The 19,851-nt window shown below is 41.6% G+C and overlaps 2 protein-coding genes across 8 annotated transcripts in view; one reads left to right on the top strand and one right to left on the bottom strand.

Annotated features, from left to right (window-relative positions):
* vps13a (vacuolar protein sorting 13 homolog A) overlaps positions 1–9,240 on the top strand; it is a 32,483-nt gene extending 23,243 nt beyond the window's left edge. For 4 of the 7 annotated variants that reach the window (XM_047591165.1, XM_047591160.1, XM_047591161.1 and 1 more), the window contains 19 exons: positions 113–284; positions 525–678; positions 906–1,052; positions 1,180–1,261; positions 1,353–1,422; positions 1,512–1,626; positions 1,718–1,831; positions 2,049–2,194; positions 2,338–2,419; positions 2,583–2,696; positions 2,825–2,900; positions 3,417–3,580; positions 3,745–3,790; positions 4,017–4,140; positions 4,444–4,558; positions 6,946–7,031; positions 7,612–7,735; positions 7,836–7,910; positions 8,073–9,240. In XM_047591165.1, the coding sequence (XP_047447121.1) occupies positions 113–284; positions 525–678; positions 906–1,052; positions 1,180–1,261; positions 1,353–1,422; positions 1,512–1,626; positions 1,718–1,831; positions 2,049–2,194; positions 2,338–2,419; positions 2,583–2,696; positions 2,825–2,900; positions 3,417–3,580; positions 3,745–3,790; positions 4,017–4,140; positions 4,444–4,558; positions 6,946–7,031; positions 7,612–7,735; positions 7,836–7,910; positions 8,073–8,123 (2,057 nt within the window). In that variant the 3' untranslated portion in view covers positions 8,124–9,240. Of the gene's footprint in view, positions 1–112; positions 285–524; positions 679–905; positions 1,053–1,179; positions 1,262–1,352; positions 1,423–1,511; positions 1,627–1,717; positions 1,832–2,048; positions 2,195–2,337; positions 2,420–2,582; positions 2,697–2,824; positions 2,901–3,416; positions 3,581–3,744; positions 3,791–4,016; positions 4,141–4,443; positions 4,559–5,385; positions 5,434–6,214; positions 6,711–6,945; positions 7,032–7,611; positions 7,736–7,835; positions 7,911–8,072 lie in introns of those variants that run through there. The other 3 variants (XM_047591162.1, XM_047591163.1, XM_047591164.1) reach the window with 3 other exon arrangements.
* On the bottom strand, positions 8,397–19,694 carry gna14a (guanine nucleotide binding protein (G protein), alpha 14a). Its single transcript, XM_047591167.1, has 7 exons — positions 19,196–19,694; positions 13,234–13,418; positions 12,513–12,667; positions 11,368–11,496; positions 11,149–11,278; positions 10,898–11,051; positions 8,397–9,961 (listed from the first exon to the last, which is right to left on the bottom strand). The coding sequence occupies exons 1-7, from the start codon at positions 19,314–19,316 to the stop codon at positions 9,771–9,773; spliced, it is 1,065 nt and encodes a 354-aa protein (XP_047447123.1). The 5' UTR covers positions 19,317–19,694; the 3' UTR covers positions 8,397–9,770.
* Between the last annotated feature and the right edge of the window lie 157 nt (positions 19,695–19,851).

Here is a 19,851-nt window from a genome sequence, read left to right as displayed (position 1 = left end):
AATAAATATTACCACGCGTAAAGAACAATTTCTAGAACTGTATAGTAACAAACGTATGTCTAATCTCTTGCCCAGTGCTGTAGTGTGATTTTTGTTCATTCGTGATCCAAAGGTCTGCAGCGCGTTGTGTTGTTCACCGAGGATCCACAGACCTATAGGCTGCTCTGTGAGAATGAGAAGGCGCAGCTAGCCGAACAGGAAATCGTCCTGTCGCTAAAGAACGTGGGCGTGTCTCTGGTCAACAACAGCAGCAGCCAAGAGGTCTCCTTTATCGGCATCACAAGGTAAACAACAAACTCTGTGTTGCAGCGGAGATCGTCACGTAAGAAAACAGCCTGGCTCATAAAATTAAGGACTTTAAAAAGATATGCGGAGTAACAAAAACAGAATTTAATTAGACGTGAGCATTCGTCCGCTTGTACCAAAAAAGGTGCATGGCTACACGTTTCCTGAACTGTCCATGTATGAGTCATGTGATCGGTCGATTCATTTGACACTCTGTTGTGTGTCTGTTCTCGTCCCAGCTCTGATGTGGTGTGGGAATACAAGCCCAAGAAGAAGAATCGGTGGAAGACTCTGAAAACTAAAGAAACTGAGATGTTGGAGGACGCGTTTAAAGAATACATTGAATCAGGGCCTACGGACATTTTAATTGTCGACCTGGAACACAACTTCCAGGTTTCAGTCTAAAAATTTTTTTTTATGTGTAATTAATTTCATTTCCCATTACGTGCAAATCAAATACAAATGAAAGCTGACAGTTTCATAGTAGCCACGTAGGCTTTATGTTCATTATTAAAACAAACTTTTTAGTGTTGCACCCGACTTAGTTATTTCAAGATGAAAATGCTCGTCAGTTGCAGGCCGTATTGTTCAATTATGCGGTGTTGGTAATTGTCTCGCAGGTGACCTTTACTCCCAACGCCATGGACATGCAGATGATGCAGCCATGTGAGGCTGCTCTCCGGAGGCACTACCTGCCCGGGGTGAAGCTGGAGTACAGCGTCTCACCACGGCAGAGAGCCTACCGCGTCCAAATCCACCGCATACAGGTGAAAACAAGTGCAGTTTGAAAGCAGACACTTCTATTTTGACGAATGCCTGTCAGCCAAAGGGCCTCTCTGGGATACGTCTTCTGTCTGTACGCCAGTTTTACACATGCATCTTGACCTTCTGCAGATCCAGAATCAGCTGCCGGGCGCCATCTTCCCCTACGTTTTTTACCCCGTAAAACTGCCAAAGTCTGTCGTCATGGACTCAGGTCTCTTCATCCAGCTTCTACATTGTCTTCTGTTTTCTGCATCTTATTTTTTTTTTCCGTAGGATCATTTTAGTTTCCTATCTTCTTACAGAGCCCAAACCTCTAACCGATATTAGCATCATTACCAGAGCGGCGGGGCATTCTGACATCTCTCGCATCAGGTAATTGTTCTACCTCTTTGTTTTTCTAATGTTGAACTTAATTTATTTTTTTTCACGTTTTCGCTCATTAAAACGTTTGTTGACCTCAGGTACTTCAAGGTGTTGATTCAAGAGATGGATCTGAAGCTGGATCTGGGCTTCCTGTACGCCATCCTGGACCTGTTCACCCCCGAGGGAGCCAGCATCACGAGCTCCGAGCAGGAGGTCAGATACACACATTCACGAGCAGTTAACACAATCTATACCGCCATCAGTGGTGGTGCTTTGTGTTCCTACGTTTGTCTTTCTGTTCCAGGTGGAACTGTTCGAGAAGGACGTAGAGTATATAAAGACTGCACTAAACCATGTCTCTGCTGCTGACACGTCACCCATCAGCCTCTATGAGTACTTCCACATCTCACCCATCAAGGTGCGTGAGTGCAATAATGATCAAATATAAGCAAGAAAGGTGAGGCGAACGCTGCATCGCTCCTACATCAACACCCATAAAGCAGAGGTGGATCTCGAAAATTAGATCTTGCGTGAATTTTCTGTCTAATTAAAATAACTCATGATTTAAACATCAGTATCGGTTTTCAAGACACAAGCTAGGGCACGTATTTCTGACCCGTAGTTTGTGTTTGCAGCTTCACCTGAGTTTCTCTCTGAGCACGGGAGGAAAAGATGGCCTGAAGGAGAAAAGAGACACGGAGCTCATCCCCGTCCAGTCCCTCAACCTGTTACTGAAGAGCATCGGGGCGACTCTCACTGATGTGCAGGACGTCGTCTTTAAGTATGATGGCGCCGGACGACCCGACTGGGCAGCACACAGATCACACACACACACAGCAGCACGTGTTTATTGTCGGATGTGTAACTAACTTCTCACTAGAGGAATCCTTGTCTCTTGACTTTTGTTTATGTTGTTTATTTCAGACTGGCCTACTTCGAGTTTTTCTTCCAGTTTTGTACCACTCAGCAGCTACAATGGGAAGTCATCAGGCATTATTCTAAGCAGGTAGTGCACACGTTCACAGTGACAGTAACACACACACCACAGAACTAGCCAGTAGTTTTCATTTATTTATTTATTTTTTCATATGATTCATGTTTTTCATTCCTGCTTTAAATGTGAAACCACTTGAGGTGCTGGTTCATGTTCTTGTGTCTGTATATTTCAGGCTATTAAACAGATGTATGTGCTTGTGCTGGGCCTGGATGTGCTTGGAAACCCTTATGGGCTGATCAGAGGATTGTCAGAGGGGGTGGAGGCTTTCTTCTATGAGCCCTATAAGGTAGGAATTACCGTTAAAGTATTGTCTCAGTTTTGGAGGATTAACAACAACTTTAGGGTTTATATAGCTGCTTAGATGGTGTCTTTTTTTTATCCTCTTCGCGTTAAACTTGTATCTGGGGTTCACAGGGAGCCATCCAGGGTCCTGAGGAGTTTGTTGAGGGAGTGACTCTTGGAGTGAAGGCTCTGGTGGGAGGAGCAGTAGGTAAGGACGAAACACTGTTCAGAGTGTGGGACAATCTGAGGCCCTAGCTTGTGAACAACAACATTTTGGTGGGAAGTGCTAACTAACCGTATATATTTTTTAACACTACGACCAACAAATTGAATTTAAATCTCCATCTCGGATCACATCTGTAACATCTGATGGTTGAGTTGCATGGCTGCTGTACAGAAGTGTATTGTGAGCTAATACTGTGATTGATCACCAGTTAAAACGGATGTTTGACATTTCAGAATATAATGTTTAAATATTATAAGTTGCCTTTAACAGGGCACTTACTGATGTAAGTGCACCTAATGCAGCTCCAAAAATCATGTGAATGTGACACTTCTCTAGCACAAATAAATATATATATATATATATATATATATATATTAATAAATTTATATATACTATATATATAAATTAATATATATATAAATTCTATGAATTTGCCTTGAGAAAAAAAATAATTTCGTGCCGTTAAGTGCTTCATAAAGATTTGTAATTGTCGTGCAGGGGGTCTGGCAGGTGCAGCATCCAGAATAACGGGCGCCATGGCGAAAGGCGTCGCTGCAATAACAATGGATGAGGAATATCAGCAGAAGAGACGAGAAGCGATGAACAGACAACCCAGTGGTCTGAGAGAGGGTCTGACCAGGGGTGGGAAAGGATTAGTGTCCGTGAGTAAAACATTTACTCTTTCCAACATTTTTTTATAACTGTTCTATGTGTTTATCAGCAAAAAACAAAAAAAAACTCACACATTTGTTACAGACTGTGAGTGTCTGAGTGAAAAAACTGATTTAATTAGTCATTTATTTCTTAATATGATATTTTTTTTCAGGGATTTGTCAGTGGGATCACAGGGATCGTTACCAAACCTGTTAAAGGTACGTTGAGTCAATCAAATAATATTATAAAAACTTTTAAAGGAGACCTATTATGCTCCTTTCCAACTCTGTACATTTATTCTGGGACTCCCCTAGAGAAGCTTTGCATAATTCACTGTACAAAGAATCCTGTCGGGTTTACAGAGGCGTGGACGATCTATGGAAATGTTCACATCAATTTCCATAAATGTGATGGTTTTTTTTTTTTTTGTGTGTGTGTTGGCAGGAGCCCAGAAGGACGGTGCAGCAGGCTTCTTTAAAGGTGTCGGTAAAGGTTTGGTTGGTGCTGTAGCCAGACCTACCGGAGGCATTATTGACATGGCCAGCAGCGCTTTCCAGGGCATCAAGAGGTACGGTTATTTCTGTCTGCGCTATGTGACCGTTGACTGGTTTCATTATGGAATGACATCTTCACCATTACCTTTTTTGTTTGTCTGTGTCCTCACGTGCGTACAAATATTTGTGTGCAGCATGTGAATGTATGTAAATGCAGTATATAGCACTGAGTATTGTGCAGTGTAGCGTCCCCGCACACAAGTTAGGACGCATTTCCTTTTAGTGTTTCCAGTTCACGGGCTGACGGGGCTGGAAGTTGTTTTGAGAGTTTGTGTCCTCACGCAACCTCACGTGTCTGTTTCTCGTCTTATTCTCAGGGCGGCGGAGACTTCACAGGACGTCGAGTCCCTCCGTCCTCCTCGCTTCATACACGAGGATGGTGTCATCCGACCGTACAAGGAGAGGGAGGGCTTCGGCAGTCAGATGCTCCAGGTAGGATGGAAACCTCGCTTCATTGTCGGATTTGGGTTAATGTTCCTTTTTTTTCACTTAGTTAACACTTTACTCCAAGTAACCATCCATTCAGTCTGCTACATTTCTCCACTTTTCTTCAAAACTTTTACTTATTTTAGTGTTTTTCGGCTCAGTTCTCCATGTTTTCTCACAGTGTAGCTACACTGCTGATTTACTCAGACAGGATGAGTAGCTTAGTGCCTTGTGAAGGGTCACGTTGATTATCGTTACCTGTGTGGTGCTTGAGTTTTTAGCAGAAATGAATATGCATTTGAATAAAAAGGCTTGTGCGGTGTTGATTTTTGACATGAAAGGAAGTAATAATTAAAAGGGCCGCCCTCCTGCTACGTTAATTTCTTAGGCTTTAGTTTCTTTGCACAGTTTGATCAATTGTCAAGCGTCGTGACAGCGCTGAATAAGCCTCCTCTTAAATACTGACAAATAATGTGAGAAGGAAGCTAATCACCGCTCAGCTTAATCATCACAGAAAGATATCAAAGCTCTACAAGTTCACACTTCCCACTGCCTGATAAGCGATTAGGAAATTGAAGGAGAAGATAAAAAGCGTTCAGATAAAACTGCATGTCTGCTGGGCACTGAACAGTAAAAAATATAAATCCTCATTTTGCTCCAAATGAGCTGCACTAAGGGTTTAGCTGACGCAGGAGTGGCTGTGCACTTCTTCATACACATTGACCCGAAGGTGTCTCTGAGCCAGCGTGTCGGTCTCCGAGGCGTCGCACATTTGCAGTTTGTGTGTTTTAGTTCTGTTTCACTTAAGCTCCTTTCGCTGTGACGTTATCTAGCTGTCTGATTGGACGGAGTGGGTGGAAGTTTCTGCTCACGAGACTCAGGTCAGAGCTTCGTTCTTTGGCGATAGTGAAGATCCTGTGCGTTAGATTTTCTGTAGCCAGGTGACAAATTAAAGGTTATTCGGCTACTTAGAGATTTTAGAACATCTCAAGAGTAAAAATCACATTGTTACCATTTTCATTCATTAGAAAAACAAAGAAGCATTTGCACGTTTTACTAATTTTATTGATTTGTTTTCCTTCAGTTTGTCACCTGTCTGCTTCACCACCTTTAGAGCTAGTTTTAGTTTTGATGGCCAGTCCCTGAATTAGGTCTGAGGACAAATAGAGAAAAATACAACTAGTGATTCACAATAGATGCCACATTGTAAGTGAATGCTTTGTGTTTTTTCTTTTGGACTGGTCTTTTCAACCAGTCCACCAGTCCCATTTACACGAGCACGACTTTAGGAGCGGTGCCGAGAGGTTGTAAAAGTTTAATAAATTTTATTAAGTGGAGCAGTTTCAAGACAGATGCAGTTCATCCAGGGCTGAGGTGCCTTGTACAGACGCCCACTGCTCCACGTTTCTACTCTGTGTGTATAAATGGATGTGTCCACGCTTCAAAACAGGGGGCTCCTCACACGCCTGCCCACTCCTCACTTGGATGAATTATTAATACACAGACAACATATTCCTTCTGTGTGCACATTTGGAAAATTAGAGTAAGACATGTAAACTAAAGTTTACTACATGTAAACTAAAATAACGGTCATTGGCTCATGCAGTAAAAGATGAATCTTTGTTCACTCCACGTAGCTGACAAAATCTTCTCTCACCACAGCCGCTGTCTCGGTAGCAGGTCCGGTTGTCTCCGCTCTGACTGTGACTCTCCTCTCTTGTCATGTCCACAGAGGCGATTGGCTTACATTGAATGGAGTAGAACTGGCTCAGAGGATGAGGGTGATGAGTAACGCGGCTAGCAGCTAGACGTGGCCGCTGTAGCGTAGCGTGGGTGTTTGGTGTGTAGTTCGTGCTGGAGAGTTTTGGAAGATTTAATCAAACCAAAGAAAGGCGTTGGAGTATTTGAAGAATTGTGTTTTAAAGTTGTTAATTTATTCTGTTTATTTTCAAGTATTTTTTTTTTCTGTGTTTGTTTTTACTCTCCTTTCTTTTGATTTCCCATTTTTTATGTTCTCCATAAGAATTTCATTCATTTCCCCCCAAAAACTCATAACCTTGAGGAGCTTTGTTTTATTCAATAATGTTTGTTTCATAGTTCTTTCATTTAGCATTCACTGCCATTATGTTCTCAATAAAATCTTTACATTTTAAACCTGTACCTGCCATCGTCTTTGTTTCTTCCCATCTTTCCTCATCGCCCCTCAGCATTTTCCATTTGTTCCCATGTTTTCTGCACATATTCAGTCACTCTTTTTCCATCATGCATACGTGCAGTAAGCAATCCTTCTTATTCAGACTTTTTGCAACTTTGTAGCTTCAGTTTAATTCAGAAATTGAGCTCCTTTGAACTGTCGCCGTTCTACCGCTGTTTTTCTTACTTTCTCCTTCCAGAAAATTGAGAACGGGCGATTTGCCAAGTACAGATACTTTGCTCACGCCAAGGTCAATGACTCCGACTTCCTCATGATCACAAAGAGGTGAGTGGGGTTTTTGATATGCGAGCGATATCTCCCCCCGGAGGACGAGACAGGGCACCGATGGAAGGAAATTACAGAAGGAAAACACATTGCACCCATTGACACTGTCAAACAGCCTCAGTTTGTTTGAGTTTGTCCTGACTGTGAAACCACAGAGGCCCAAATATTTCTGCCTACGTCAAATTGTCTCGTTTACACAAAGAAAGATGAGGGAAGATTGCGTTGCAGCTGGAGAAGGCTTTTTTTTTTTTGTTTTGTTTTGTTTTGTTTCACTCAACAACAACAACAGATCTCTGGACACGCAGCCTGATATGAACCTTTATCTTACTGATAACGATCAGCATGTCTCCAGACCTTCTCCAGTTATTGTCCTCTAGTTGTGCTCTTAAAACAAATGTTCAATAATGCACATTTGAAATAGTTTTTACTTGTTTTTACTTTGAATAATATATGCGCCGTATGGTTTTAATAAACAAAATTATTTTTGAATGATGTTGATGCCGCTGTACCGCGGTCCAAAATGTCGCTACCTTTGTGTCACATCATGTTTTTTAAACCCTCTTTCCGTTCTCTCTTCCAGGGGAATATTTTTTGTGACCAAAGGCACATTTGGCCAGTTGACCTGTGAGTGGCAGTATCTGTTTGAAGAGTTCACCAAGGATCCAATGATTGTAGAGAACCGGCGACTTCGCATTGAGGCCAAGGTGCAGACTTGTACCAGTGTTACTATAAACCAGAATGATTAAAAATGATTAAAGATGATTAAAGATTTGAATTGACCCCTTTTTATTGTTGCTATTGCAGGAGAGAGTGAAGTCAGTCTTCCATGCTAAAGAGTTTGGAAAGATCATAAACTTCAAAACTCCTGAAATAGCCAAGGTAAGCTCACTATTTGGATTTCATGTATTCAGAATTAATACACATAGTCAAATTGAGCCTCCTTGTTTTACTCAAACTCACGGCTCCTTGCATCTTGTATGCCGACGTGCAGTACATTATAGTAGAGAAAATAACTTGCTCTAACCTCTTATTTATTTTCAGTGGGTTCTTGCTAAATTGGAGGATGCCAGAGAGAGTTTACCCAAATACTGACTCCAACGCAAATAAACACACACAAGGTCCATGTGTGTCAGTGCCTTTGTTCTCTTAGTGCATGTTCGTCTGATTTCCCTCCACGAGTGAGTAGCGCACAAGCGATGTCGTATGTCAACTGTGCGCGCCGAGGGGGGGGCGCGAAAGACTCCAGCCAGTAGTTTGTACGCGTGCATGCAAACAGACGCCGACTTAAATCCACTTCGTTTGACACTGACCGCTTCGCTTTGAACCTGCTCTGCGTCCTTTTGCACACATCTGGAGTTTTAATGATTTCTTTTATGAAAAAAAAAAAAAGTCTTGAGTTTACAAACGTGTTGTGACATCCGAGTCTCAAAATGCTGGTGAAATCGGAGGACTTTCCGTTTCCCGAGCCTTTAAGTTGCCATGGTTCTGCTTGTTACACACACATTACTAATTTAATTTCCATTGATCATGATTCAACTTGGCTGCAGAGAAGTCACTACAACAGCTACTGGTAGAAAACCACTTGAATAACACAGAGGCCAAATTAACCAGGGCTGCTGTAGCACATTTAATACTGTACACTGTTTATTTTACTGCTTAATGTAAAAGGGAAACACATTGAAATTGGTATGGCTTTGTATTAAAATGTGCATCCTCAGATCCCCTGATTTCTTTTACTCTATTTTTCCTCCTTTTTATACATTTCTGCAAGATAAAGACTGTTCAGTGTCATTTAGAGACGCATGCTATTTTTATACTGTACCCACATGTATCAATCTGCTGTATAGTGACCTGATATCCTGTATGTACATATATATATCCATCCTCACCTTGATTGTCACCTTGTGATTTTTAGGTTTTTATACCACACATATGCAATGCCAACCATGTCGAGACGGACTGTGCAAAGAAGAGAATGTTTAAGAAAAAAAAGAGGAATGTTATAATTATGACGAGCTGCTGTTAATGTATATTTTAAAGGTTTGGTTTGGGGGTACAAAACACTTTAATATGACTAAAAATAATAAATATGCCATTAATGTTTGTCACTTAGTATCTGGGGGGGAACAAAATGTTCAGAGCTTGAATTCTTTTGTTCATGCTGTTTTGAGAAAAAAATAATAAAATAAAATACATGTTTCAAATTTCACTGTGTTTATTTCTTGTGCTAAAAAAACCATCACTAACACACCCGTTTGCCTTTTCATTAAATAACTATATATATAGAGATTTTTTCTTTTTATTATTGAAAATTACCATAAATATAATTTCCAATCAAGTAAATAAGGCACTTGCAGGTGAGTATTAAAACAACCAGCTCTATACATTCTGAAATCAGGACTAACTCTTATCAACTATTTCATGAGAACAAGTTTTATATAAGTTAAAGCACTCAGGTCATACGTATGTGGATTCTCAGAATAAGCGGTTCACACAGTTACTAACATTCTCTCACTCTTGTTTCTGTCATAATTTACAGCACATTTCTCTCTATACAGTGAAGACTAGAATGAAAACCTATACAAAGTTGCATTTTAAAAACGTCGACCGACACAGTATTTTGTTACATGTTCATAATCTCTTCGGCTGTACAGGCTCATGAGATCTCGCACTTGCTTTATCGTTAATAATTAGACGACTTATCAATTTTGGCATTCTTCCCCTTCGTTTCCCTCTTTCTTACACCAGGTTGAACTCCTTGAGGTTGTGCCTGAGGATGGTGTCTTTGACGGCCACGAAGACGAAGCGGATGTTTTCCGTGTCCGTGGCGCAGGTGAAGTGGGGGTAGAGCGTCTTGTCCTTGTCTGGGTTTTGTTCTTGGTACATTTTCAGGATGAACTCTTGAGCTGCTACAGGATCCTTCTGAGGTCCTGCAATTCAGGGTTCATGTTATCTCAGCGCGTCCTTCGTTGTTTGCAGATTTTAATTCCACATATACTGATCTAGAGATTGTTTCTGTCTACATTCACGTTTTCAATCTCATAACAACATCCACAACATCAATGCATGACACCTACTGTTTATGCTTCTTGATTGTTTAAATGAACAACTTGAAAGACACAATATATTTAGATCCAAATGAGCAAGATCAGATCTGGCTCCAAACCCCAAACTCTCAGTGTCCCAGTTTACAAGAAACGGAGAAAAACGAATAACTGACAGGAACACTTTCTCCTCCTCCACACTAGGTGGCGATATGTCAACGGGCTAATAAGGCTCCCTTTCCGGGAGTCATGTAATAAACAAGAATCGTTCATGTGGCAAGAAGGAGAACTCCAAATTTTAGTCGCATTCAGTACGTTAACATGCATGTGAAAAAAACAAACAAATTATTGCCTTAATCCGACTTTAACTGGACCTTTTAAGTGCATGTAAACAGGTTATGGAGTTCTCCTTAACCGATTAAGACACCCAGATAATGCTTAATCTGACTTTTAACTAGACAAGACGTGTGCTCCACAATCACTTCCCTGGCGTATGACCACGGAACAAAAACATCCAAGAAAGCCGGTCGCAGAAGAAGAAGAAGGTAAACAGAGCCGGCAGAAGAACCACCTGAGGGATAGCGCCATCTTATCTGCACCATAAGTAGCACGATGTTTGAAATGCCGGTCTGCCGCATGAACGACTCTTGTTTATTATATGACGTAATAGGTGAAGACAAGACAAGACACATATCGCCACCTAGTGTGGAGGAGGAGGACATGTTCCTAAGTGTGTGCACACACGTTTTGAACCTTCATCTAATAGACAGTTTAAACCAGTTTCGTGAATCTGGATCCGATATGAGTAATCAGCTAACTCACCTGTGAATTCAGGGAAGTAGGTGGCTAGGTGAGAGTACGTGATCTTCTCCTGCAGGATGTCGGTCTTGTTGAGGAACAGTATGACGGAGGAGCGCTGGAACCAGGGGTAGGTGATGATGGTTTTGAACAGGGCCTTGCTCTCCTCCATACGGTTCTGAAATAAATTTTGCAGCACATCATAAGAGCTCAAACTCACGCCTCCATGCTCCAGGAGCGTTAAAGCCTGAGCTTCTCTTCGGCTGAGTCCTCACCTCATTGTCGCATTCGGCGAGGACCTGGTCGTACTCGCTGAGCGCCACCAAGAAGATGATGGAGGTGACGTTCTCGAAGCAGTGGATCCACTTCCTCCTCTCTGACCTCTGACCCCCGACATCAACCATCCTGCCCGGCGACAGAAAAGAAATGACGCGCACTTAAGTCTCTGTGACGCCTAGTAGCAACTTGTTCTGCTTCACTTTAGTTCATCCCACCTGAAAATGACGTTCTCCATGTCGAAGGGATACTCGATGATGCCCGTGGTCGGCACCCGGACTCTGAGGATGTCCTGAAGGTCGGGTAAATAACCGGGCTGAGAAATACGATCCAGGTCTGTGAGATAACTGAAATATATATGAGGAGAATATTTTTGACGTCAGAAAACCAAAAGGCTTTTAAAATGACCTCACAATGTCCTAACAATAATAAACAAATACAACAGAATAACTTATGTGAGATAGGAATATAGAGATGAAAATGGAAAAAAAATATATATAGATAGATAGATAATGGTAGTAAAAGTAGTGACTTTAGTTAAAACAGAAGTCATTATAATTGCACCAAATAAATAAATGGGGAATAACAGGCTCAGGCAGAGGGAAACACCAAACATACAAACAGGAGAAAGTCAGAATCAGACCGTATTATGTTCTAATTCTTTGCACTGAATCAGACGAAGAGGAGAAAGAGGAGAAAGAAAGGAAAACTAAGTTGTTGTTTTTTTTTTTGTTACTTTATATAGAGGTAGAAAACTCACTATTGTCTTGGTTCACGTGGTCTGGTTATTTGACCTGTTGCCTTTCAGTCAATCATCTCCACTGGAGGCCACACATATGCTCTCCACTACTAGACCGTCTTTCAGCCCGGTGCTGCTGCCTTTGTGGAGTTTCTGTCTCGTCTTTACTTGCTTTTTGAATCTCGCCAGTGTTTGTACATTCCTTGAGCCCCTGTACTTTGTTTACTAGCCTGGTTTATGTAACTCTGTCACTTCTTTCTTTCTTTCTTTCTTTCTTTCTTTCTTTCTTTCTTTCTTTCTTTCTTCTAAGAAGTCTGATTCCAGCCCTGATAAATATCGAATTCACATTCTGTGGCGTCAATGACACTTTTAGAGAAGCTACAGTGCAGAGCTACATATGTTAATTCAGTCCAAATTTGAATTTCCCAAAATAGCAGAAAGACAGACAGCTAAAAATATCCACCTTTTCTTTTTATCGTGACCCCCAGTAGCCAAAAGCGAGGGTTGATTGATGCTAATTCCAGCTACTTGTTTACATGGTCATGGTGACTGTCAGCGGTGAAGAGAGCAACATAAAAGCTGTGTGTGTTTGTGTGTGTGTGTCTGTGCGTGTGTGATTCTCACTATTTGGTGGAGTCAGACAGCTGGTACTCTCTGCGTCGCTCATAGCACTCTTGCATTCCCGCATCAGTCCACAGATCCTTGATGTCCGTCGCGAGGCTTGAATCTAGCTCCTCCACCTTATCCACCTCCACGTCCAGGACCGAGTTGGCCTTGCTCTGTGGACACACAGAGGGACATGGAGACTGTTAGACAACTGTGGTGAAGTAGCGCCAGAGACGTGGAAGCAGAAAGTAAAAAAAACAAGGGCAGAAATGCACACAAGGACACAGGTTTAGGTTTCCATGTTAAGAACACAGACGTTTTGATTCCTCCATGTCCACAACATGACACAAGACATTTCTATTTAAATATAATGTAATGTTAATCTTTTCTTTGCAGATGATAGTGTCGTTTTTCTGTACGTTGGATTTCTTACTAATCGTCTCACTTGAAACAAAATCAAACAAAGTATGTTATGTTAAATAAAAGTATGTAAAAAGTAAAAAAAGTATGTAAAGTATGTAACTTCAATAAATAAATAAATTATTAATTAAATTATAAATATTAAATAAAATAACTTGCATGTGAAGAAAGAAGGGGTTGAAAAGTGCAAAAAAACAATAAAAATAATAATAGATAATCATAAAAATGTATCCAAATCAAAAGGAAATAATAATTTAATTTAATTTAATTTAATTTGCCTCTGTACTAACTGGAGCAGAGCCAGTTTGTTTGCCTGTACCGTGTTCGCTGAATTGGCGAAAGCTATATTGAGCGTCTCCATGGCTCTTATCATGGTCTGCATTGATGTGTAGATGTTCTGGAAGACCAGTTTGGCGTAGCTCTTCTTGTCCTCATCTGTGTATCCTCCTCCGTGGATAATCCTCATTTGTTTGATAAAGGTGCTCTTCCCACTCTCTCCAGTGCCTGGTAGACAAACAGTCAGGGTTAAGGTCAGTATTTCAATATTTCAATCATTTTTTATTTATTTTTTTTAGTATCGTTGAATCTTAACAAAATTAGGCGTGTGAGGAGACAATGTACCTCCAGAGTATAACCAGCACCAGCAGCATTTGTTTTTGCTGCAGATTCACAGCACCACTGCAGCATTCATTGTGACTTGTTTTTGTTGATTCAGATCCGTTAAAGTTGCAGGTAGAAATGTTTTAAACGCGTTCAGTGATGCAGATGTTTAGTGGCTCCATGTTAAAGGGCTGACTCTCTCTCCACAGCCTCAAAAAGGAAACGGTAATAATTTCTATTTTTGCTGAAGTTTCACTCTGAATAAGTAATGAAGATGAGGATGTTTTGTATCTTAAATGTTTCCTAAGTGTCATTAGAGCTCAAGGTCACTTTGAACAGTTGTGGGGGTGTAACTGAGTGAATTAACCCAAGAGAGTGTCCCATTGTGGTTCTCAGCATGAATTTACAAAGTCAGAAAATTACACAGAAGACTTTAACTGCTATTTCTCAGCAAAAGTTTGTGCTGTTCCTAATCTGTCCACTGTTTTATTCAGAGTAGTAGCAGTTATTTTTCTAAATAAATTTCAGGTGGTTAATAAAATATTGTCTTAACGACCCTGTACTGCTGCCTTGATTGTGAAGCAGACAACACGCTGTCATACATAAGATCCAGCTACACTGTGAATCTGTAAATATTCAAAATAAAAAGCATCAACACCACAATTAAAAAAAAAAAAAAACACTATCTCAGAGTATTGCAGTGTTCAGTATCGCGTGACTATCAGGAACATACGCACGTATTATCAGCCGAGTGTAAAAAGGTTGGTGTCCTTCACTTTATTACATACACAATGAAAACTAGCACATTCAAATGTGTCAGTAAGCTCTGAATCCCCCTTCATGACCGTCGTTGAATGTTTAGTTGCTGTTGAAATGACATCAGAAAGGAAGTCATTGGGCCGGATGATCAGAGGATGTAGTATCTCTCGGTTATTTTAAACAAATGCTGAATACCACAGCCTTCATGAAGCTAAGATTTAATGAACGCATGCTGCATTAGAACATGTTTGTATTCACTAGTGTACCTAATGAACTGGCAAGTATGTTACAGTGTTAAAAGCATTTGAGAACATAAAATGATATGTTAAATCTTAAACATGCAAACTGATGCTGTCCTGCGTTTGCTTATGAGACCTTTTGGTCCACATGAGTTCATGTCAAGTCAAAACAAGTACAGTAGAAGTTGCGACATTACGTCACGTCTTCTATGTGCAGACTGTCTCGCTTGACTTCACTTACACTTCCTCTTGACCTTCTCACCTTCTTTCTGTGCAGAAGTAAGATGAAAGAAGGGGAAAAGTACATTTCCACCGGTGAGACGTGCTCTCAGGGTTTCACTCTGTTTGCGTGTCTCCTTCTGTGCAGAATATTTGCAAATAAAACGCAACAAAAGTGAGTCTGAACCATTACTAACTTCTCAGCCACTCGCACTTGTTGAACTCTTCCACGACGTAATGTAAAAGCACTTGAATCGATCATTTCAAATGTGGACTACCGTGTAAAATGTGCAAGTGAAATACGTTAAATACGTCCATAAAGTTGGAATAAAATATTTGTAACATCTTCCCATGAAATTATTGTGACAATGTGATTTAGTCTTGACCGATCGATCAGCCTCTTTCAAACATATAAGAAGGCTGTGCCAGAAAACAAAAAGATCCCGACAGTGCACCTCGAAACATATTTGAGCTGACAGTTTCATTAAAAGGCTCCTCTGTCTGTTTCTGCACAGCTTGTTCCTGGGAGCAAGGTAAATACGCAACAAACAAGTACAATTGCTATGACAACTCTTGATTGCCAACTTGACCACGCAAGGACACACAGGCAAACTGAACTATTTGAATGAGTATTTGACTGCCAAAAGGACACCTGTCAATATCTGGGCGAGGGAGGTGAGGGACTGACATCACCCGGGCTGCATTTTGCTTTTACGCCAGACTCGGCCGCCAGAATGACTTGAGAATTTCAAGTAACTGCCAGTGTCTTTCACAGCTATGGTTTGGTGTGATGCTTTTAGTAAAACATAGGGCCTTAGCCAAATTAATCTAAAAAATACTGTCCTCCAGAGCAAAATATTGAACCAACTCATCTTTATTTTTCTTTTTATTCATTAGCTTACTTAAGGTGTTTTACTTGTACATGATTATTATATCTCACAAACAGATTTACCAACAAAGAATGGAGTTTTTCACTGAGACATCTCTAGTTCTTTAATAACAGATCAATATATAGGTCTCTCAGAGCTCAAGTCTGCGTGATCTGACACTGCATAGAAATAATTCAACCTAAAAGGTTTGTCCACTAACTTCAAGGCTTGTTCACTAAATCTCTTATGCCTGTTACCTGTACAAAAACCTACAATTGTCTTTACACACACACACACGCTCATGTTTTCTGTCTGCCACATTGCTCTCAAATTCCTACATCACAGGTTTCATTTTTTCCTCACCCTGACCAAACGATACTGAGCATATTTGTTAAACAAATGTGTTTGTTAACAGGCCAGAATGTATGAATGTCGGAGTTTGCAGCGTGAGCCGTGCGTGGCGGCTTGCGTCACGTGCGCGAGCGCCCACACTCACTGCACCTCCTCCCCGTGCTCGGACCGGCCTCGGTGGTGCCAGCGATTCTCTGGTTCCCCGGCTGTTTTGCATGGGCGTCTTTACATCTTAACAAACGAGCCTTACACAAATTGTCCGCATTTGAATGTACCTTGTTTACAAGTCAAGTTTTCTTGGAGACGAGGCGGGTTTGGCCAAGACGCGCAGGTAAACACGACGACCGGAGGCAAATCACATGGGAGTCGACCTCTAATGAGCTCAGGGGCCTCACTGTGGAAGGTCGGCCTTGGCTCTTTTGCAAATCACAGTCCCAACTAAGACCTAGATGCCCTGATCGGATCCATATTGTTTAGATACAAGGTAATGAGTATAAAAAAATATTGTTCAGATCTGTTTTTTAGGTCTGCGTTGTTCACTGGTATCAAAACCAGAAGAGTCTTATCATCACTGATTATTCAGATAACCTGATGATAAAATAAGTCTTGATCAGATAAAGCGTGCTGTTATCACTCAGCGTACTGCACCTGTTATGAAAAAAGACTGAGAATTATAAAACTGACTGATGGTTTCATTTTTGTCGCTGTAGCTTAGCACACCTGTTGAACAGCGATCGATTCCTTTTAAAAAAAAAATGAATAGAATAATATACACTGCTTCGGTAAATGAGATACCGCTGAATGAAAACATGTTTATTTGCCTATGTGTGTCTGTGTGTGTGTGTGTGTGTCTTTGTGCACATCGACACGGTCGTGTGTTGTAGTGCTGTGTTTCACAGTTTCCTTGTGGGTAATGAATACTGACCACAGATGCCTCTGCTGGCACAGACACGCGGACGACGTGAGACATTCATACACACACTCACACACACACTCACACACACAAGCGTGCGCACGCGCTCTCTGTACTGCAGACACAACTTCACACCTACACACACTTCCTCGATGGGGGAGCCCGGTGCTGCGATGCGGCTGTATGTATGAATGAATGAATGTGGTGTTGATGTTGCTGAGATAAGAACTACTACCACCTGTCACACTTACTTGTCAGGTGGGACCATGTAGGCAAATACGGAGCAAAAACGGAGTTTGTAATGTATGAACCATCGCACAAAGACTGAATATTGAACAGCTTATTGATGTCTTATGCAAAAAAACAAAAAAAAAGTCATTCCAGTTGTTCCTCGTGTTCTTACAAAATGTTCAGTTCTTGTGTTTTGTGCCTAGTAATTTTAATACTGATACAACAACTATGGAAATGTGTACTCCCGTGCGGCTCGTTTCTTTCATGATTTACATTCTGTCCACTCACTCATCTAAATCTTTTCTTCCATGTTTCTTTTTCCCCTGTGTCTCCTGAACCTGCAGTCACATTGTAACCAATATCCCCCTGGGATCAATAGAGTAATTCTGATTGTGATAACTTTAAATCGTAACACATACTCGCACAATAAACTCAGGCTTTAGGTTTGAGGGCTCTGAAGAGAAGCAGAGTGTGGACGTGTTGATCTTTTTCTCTGACTCACTCCCACTCGTTCTCTCTGTAGACCTGACTGTGGCCGTCCTAATGAAATCCACTGAGGACTGAGTGACTCTGACCGGGTGAATAAATGTTATTGATAAAATGCTTTCCGGATTACTCAGTGTCTAATTGCTAGCATTATTCTGAGCTACCTGCAGAATGATCACGTCTGAATGATAAGACACTGTATAGTTTGGAGTGTTTTATTGTTAAACACGATTCTGAAAATATTAGTGTGTCTGTGAGTTGTCACTCCTCATTTTGACTCAGAATGAATGTGGAGCTTTGAACTGGGGCAGCATAGACTGTAGCAACCCATCCATGCTGTGTTGGTGATCTACCATACAATGGTCAGAGGAAAGAAGCAAATCTAATGGGATTTATATTGAATATGATTAAGCTGTTGTGGGCCGCCAAGCTCTTTGTAAGAGTGTGGCAGCCTTAACGCTGGGTACAAACCACTGGTGCACCCAGCGTTAAGGCTGCCACACTGGGTGCAAACCACTGGTGCAAACCTGTGGCTCATGTTCTGCAAGGTGATGGATTTGCATGACTTTTGCATGAGGCGCGCCCGCAGCAGCTAGTTATGGCCACCACTGACCGAGGCGTTGACTCGCGTGCCTGAAGTGCTCAAACACACCAGGAAAAAGATCCGTGTAGTCAAAACGAAGCTATGTTAAATTAAACTAAGGAGCCTCTTGACAAACACGTTGATATATTTTCTCATCCATGTCTCTAGTGATGGCCGAGTTATGCCCAATTGACACTTGACACTGGTTATCCCAGACTAGAAAACGCCCAAGTCCTCCAGCGGCCTGAAATTGTTTAACAGGAAATCCATGTGCCGCCAGCAACCAGTGTCGGTTTATGAATGGATGAATGTCATTTTAAGTTATCCAGTTTATCGGTATTTCTGTGCCAGGCGGCTGCTAAATAAGTCAAGCTCGCAAATGAATTCAAACTGTTCACAGTGCGTAAAAATCAATGGTACAACGGCGGCGAACAGATGCGCACGACCTGGATATGTTCCTGGAAAGCGAGTGAGCACTGCACCCCAAGCATTACTTAAGACATAAGAAATATAAATGAAAGGAAATCAAATGGAGAGAACAAAACCCCCTCACACTACTCCTGTAAGATTTAAATCCTTTGATTAAAAGCCTCGTTTTCAGCGTTTCAAACTTCCTAAGATACAAAGCGGGGATAAGGTCCTTTCCCTCCATAAAGTTTTTATTCTTGTCAGGTTATGAAAATGTTAATTTATATTCAAATGCAGCTTAGGTTTCAGAGTTCTGTCCATCCTGCCATGATACATGCGTGCCCAGGTGTGGTCAGGAAGCAGGGAAGTAATGGCAAATTGAAAGCTACGCTTGGCTCACCGGATTAACCCAAATAGCAAAATCACACGTATGAATTATTCCATTAGGTTAAGAGATCTGAACGATTGTCTTTGTGACATTCACAGGGAAGCAACAGAAGAGATAAGCTGTGAGTGAAAGACGCACCCTTATATATTCAACAGTACCATTTACCAATAGAATCTACAAATAGATTATTCTGAGGTAAGAGTCTCCCTCCAGTTCACTGTTCGGTGATGCTCACCTAACAGCAGCAGCTTCAGCTCCCTGCGAGAGTCCTTCTTGTCTCTCCGCAGCTGCTTCTCGATCTCCTCGTTGATCCTCTGGTTCTCCTTCTCCTCCGCCGACACACAACATCCAGCCATAATTCCCACCGAACAACTCGCTCTCCAACAAGCCCTCCGCTGACCAGGTCAAAATGCCGCAGTGTTTACTAAGGAAATATGAAACACTGTCGAGTCAGCCGCTTTCTTCTCCTTCCTCTCGCAGTTCACAAGTTTAGACGGAAAACGCGCAGAGCATCTTCAGACCCAAGGTCTTCTCAAGTCCGAAGGAGAAAAGCAATTTGCTGAAGGAGGTGGCTGAAGTGCTCAGAGGCAGAAAGAGAGTGTCAGTGGTTTGCGGATTAAAGTCCACAGCTCTTCTTCAGGAACCAGAGCCTTTTTGCACAAGGTGCTGCGGTTAGTCTAAACCTGGAGGACACTTGTTGAACTTTATCCTGGTGAATCGCAGGGCGTGGCACCGGCCGGCTACAAATAGAGGAGGATAAAATGGGAAGTCAGCCTCCGCAGCCTGCGGAGTTCTCACTTCAACCCACAACCTGTGGCACGCAGGAGGGGGAATTGGGAATTTAAGTAGTGCTAGTGGCAGGTTTTAATCACAAATAGAACTAAAATGGTA

The sequence above is a fragment of the Mugil cephalus genome, chromosome 8, assembly GCF_022458985.1.
Source record: "Mugil cephalus isolate CIBA_MC_2020 chromosome 8, CIBA_Mcephalus_1.1, whole genome shotgun sequence".
Taxonomy (NCBI): Eukaryota; Metazoa; Chordata; class Actinopteri; order Mugiliformes; family Mugilidae; genus Mugil; species Mugil cephalus.
The sequence above is the reverse complement of the archived record's forward strand: the minus strand, read 5'-3'. Positions and strand labels throughout refer to the sequence as shown.

Excerpts from the sequence above, each read along its gene's own strand:
- gna14a (XM_047591167.1), bottom strand. The coding sequence starts at position 19,316 with ATGGCTGGATGTTGTGTGTCGGCGGAGGAGAAGGAGAACCAGAGGATC. Across the intron at positions 12,668-13,233 it reads TCGCCAATTCAGCGAACACG|AGCAAGGCCAACTCGGTCCT; the intron begins GTACAGGCAAAC and ends GTGTGTCCACAG. Across the intron at positions 11,497-12,512 it reads CTGTCTGACTCCACCAAATA|TTATCTCACAGACCTGGATC; the intron begins GTGAGAATCACA and ends TATATATTTCAG.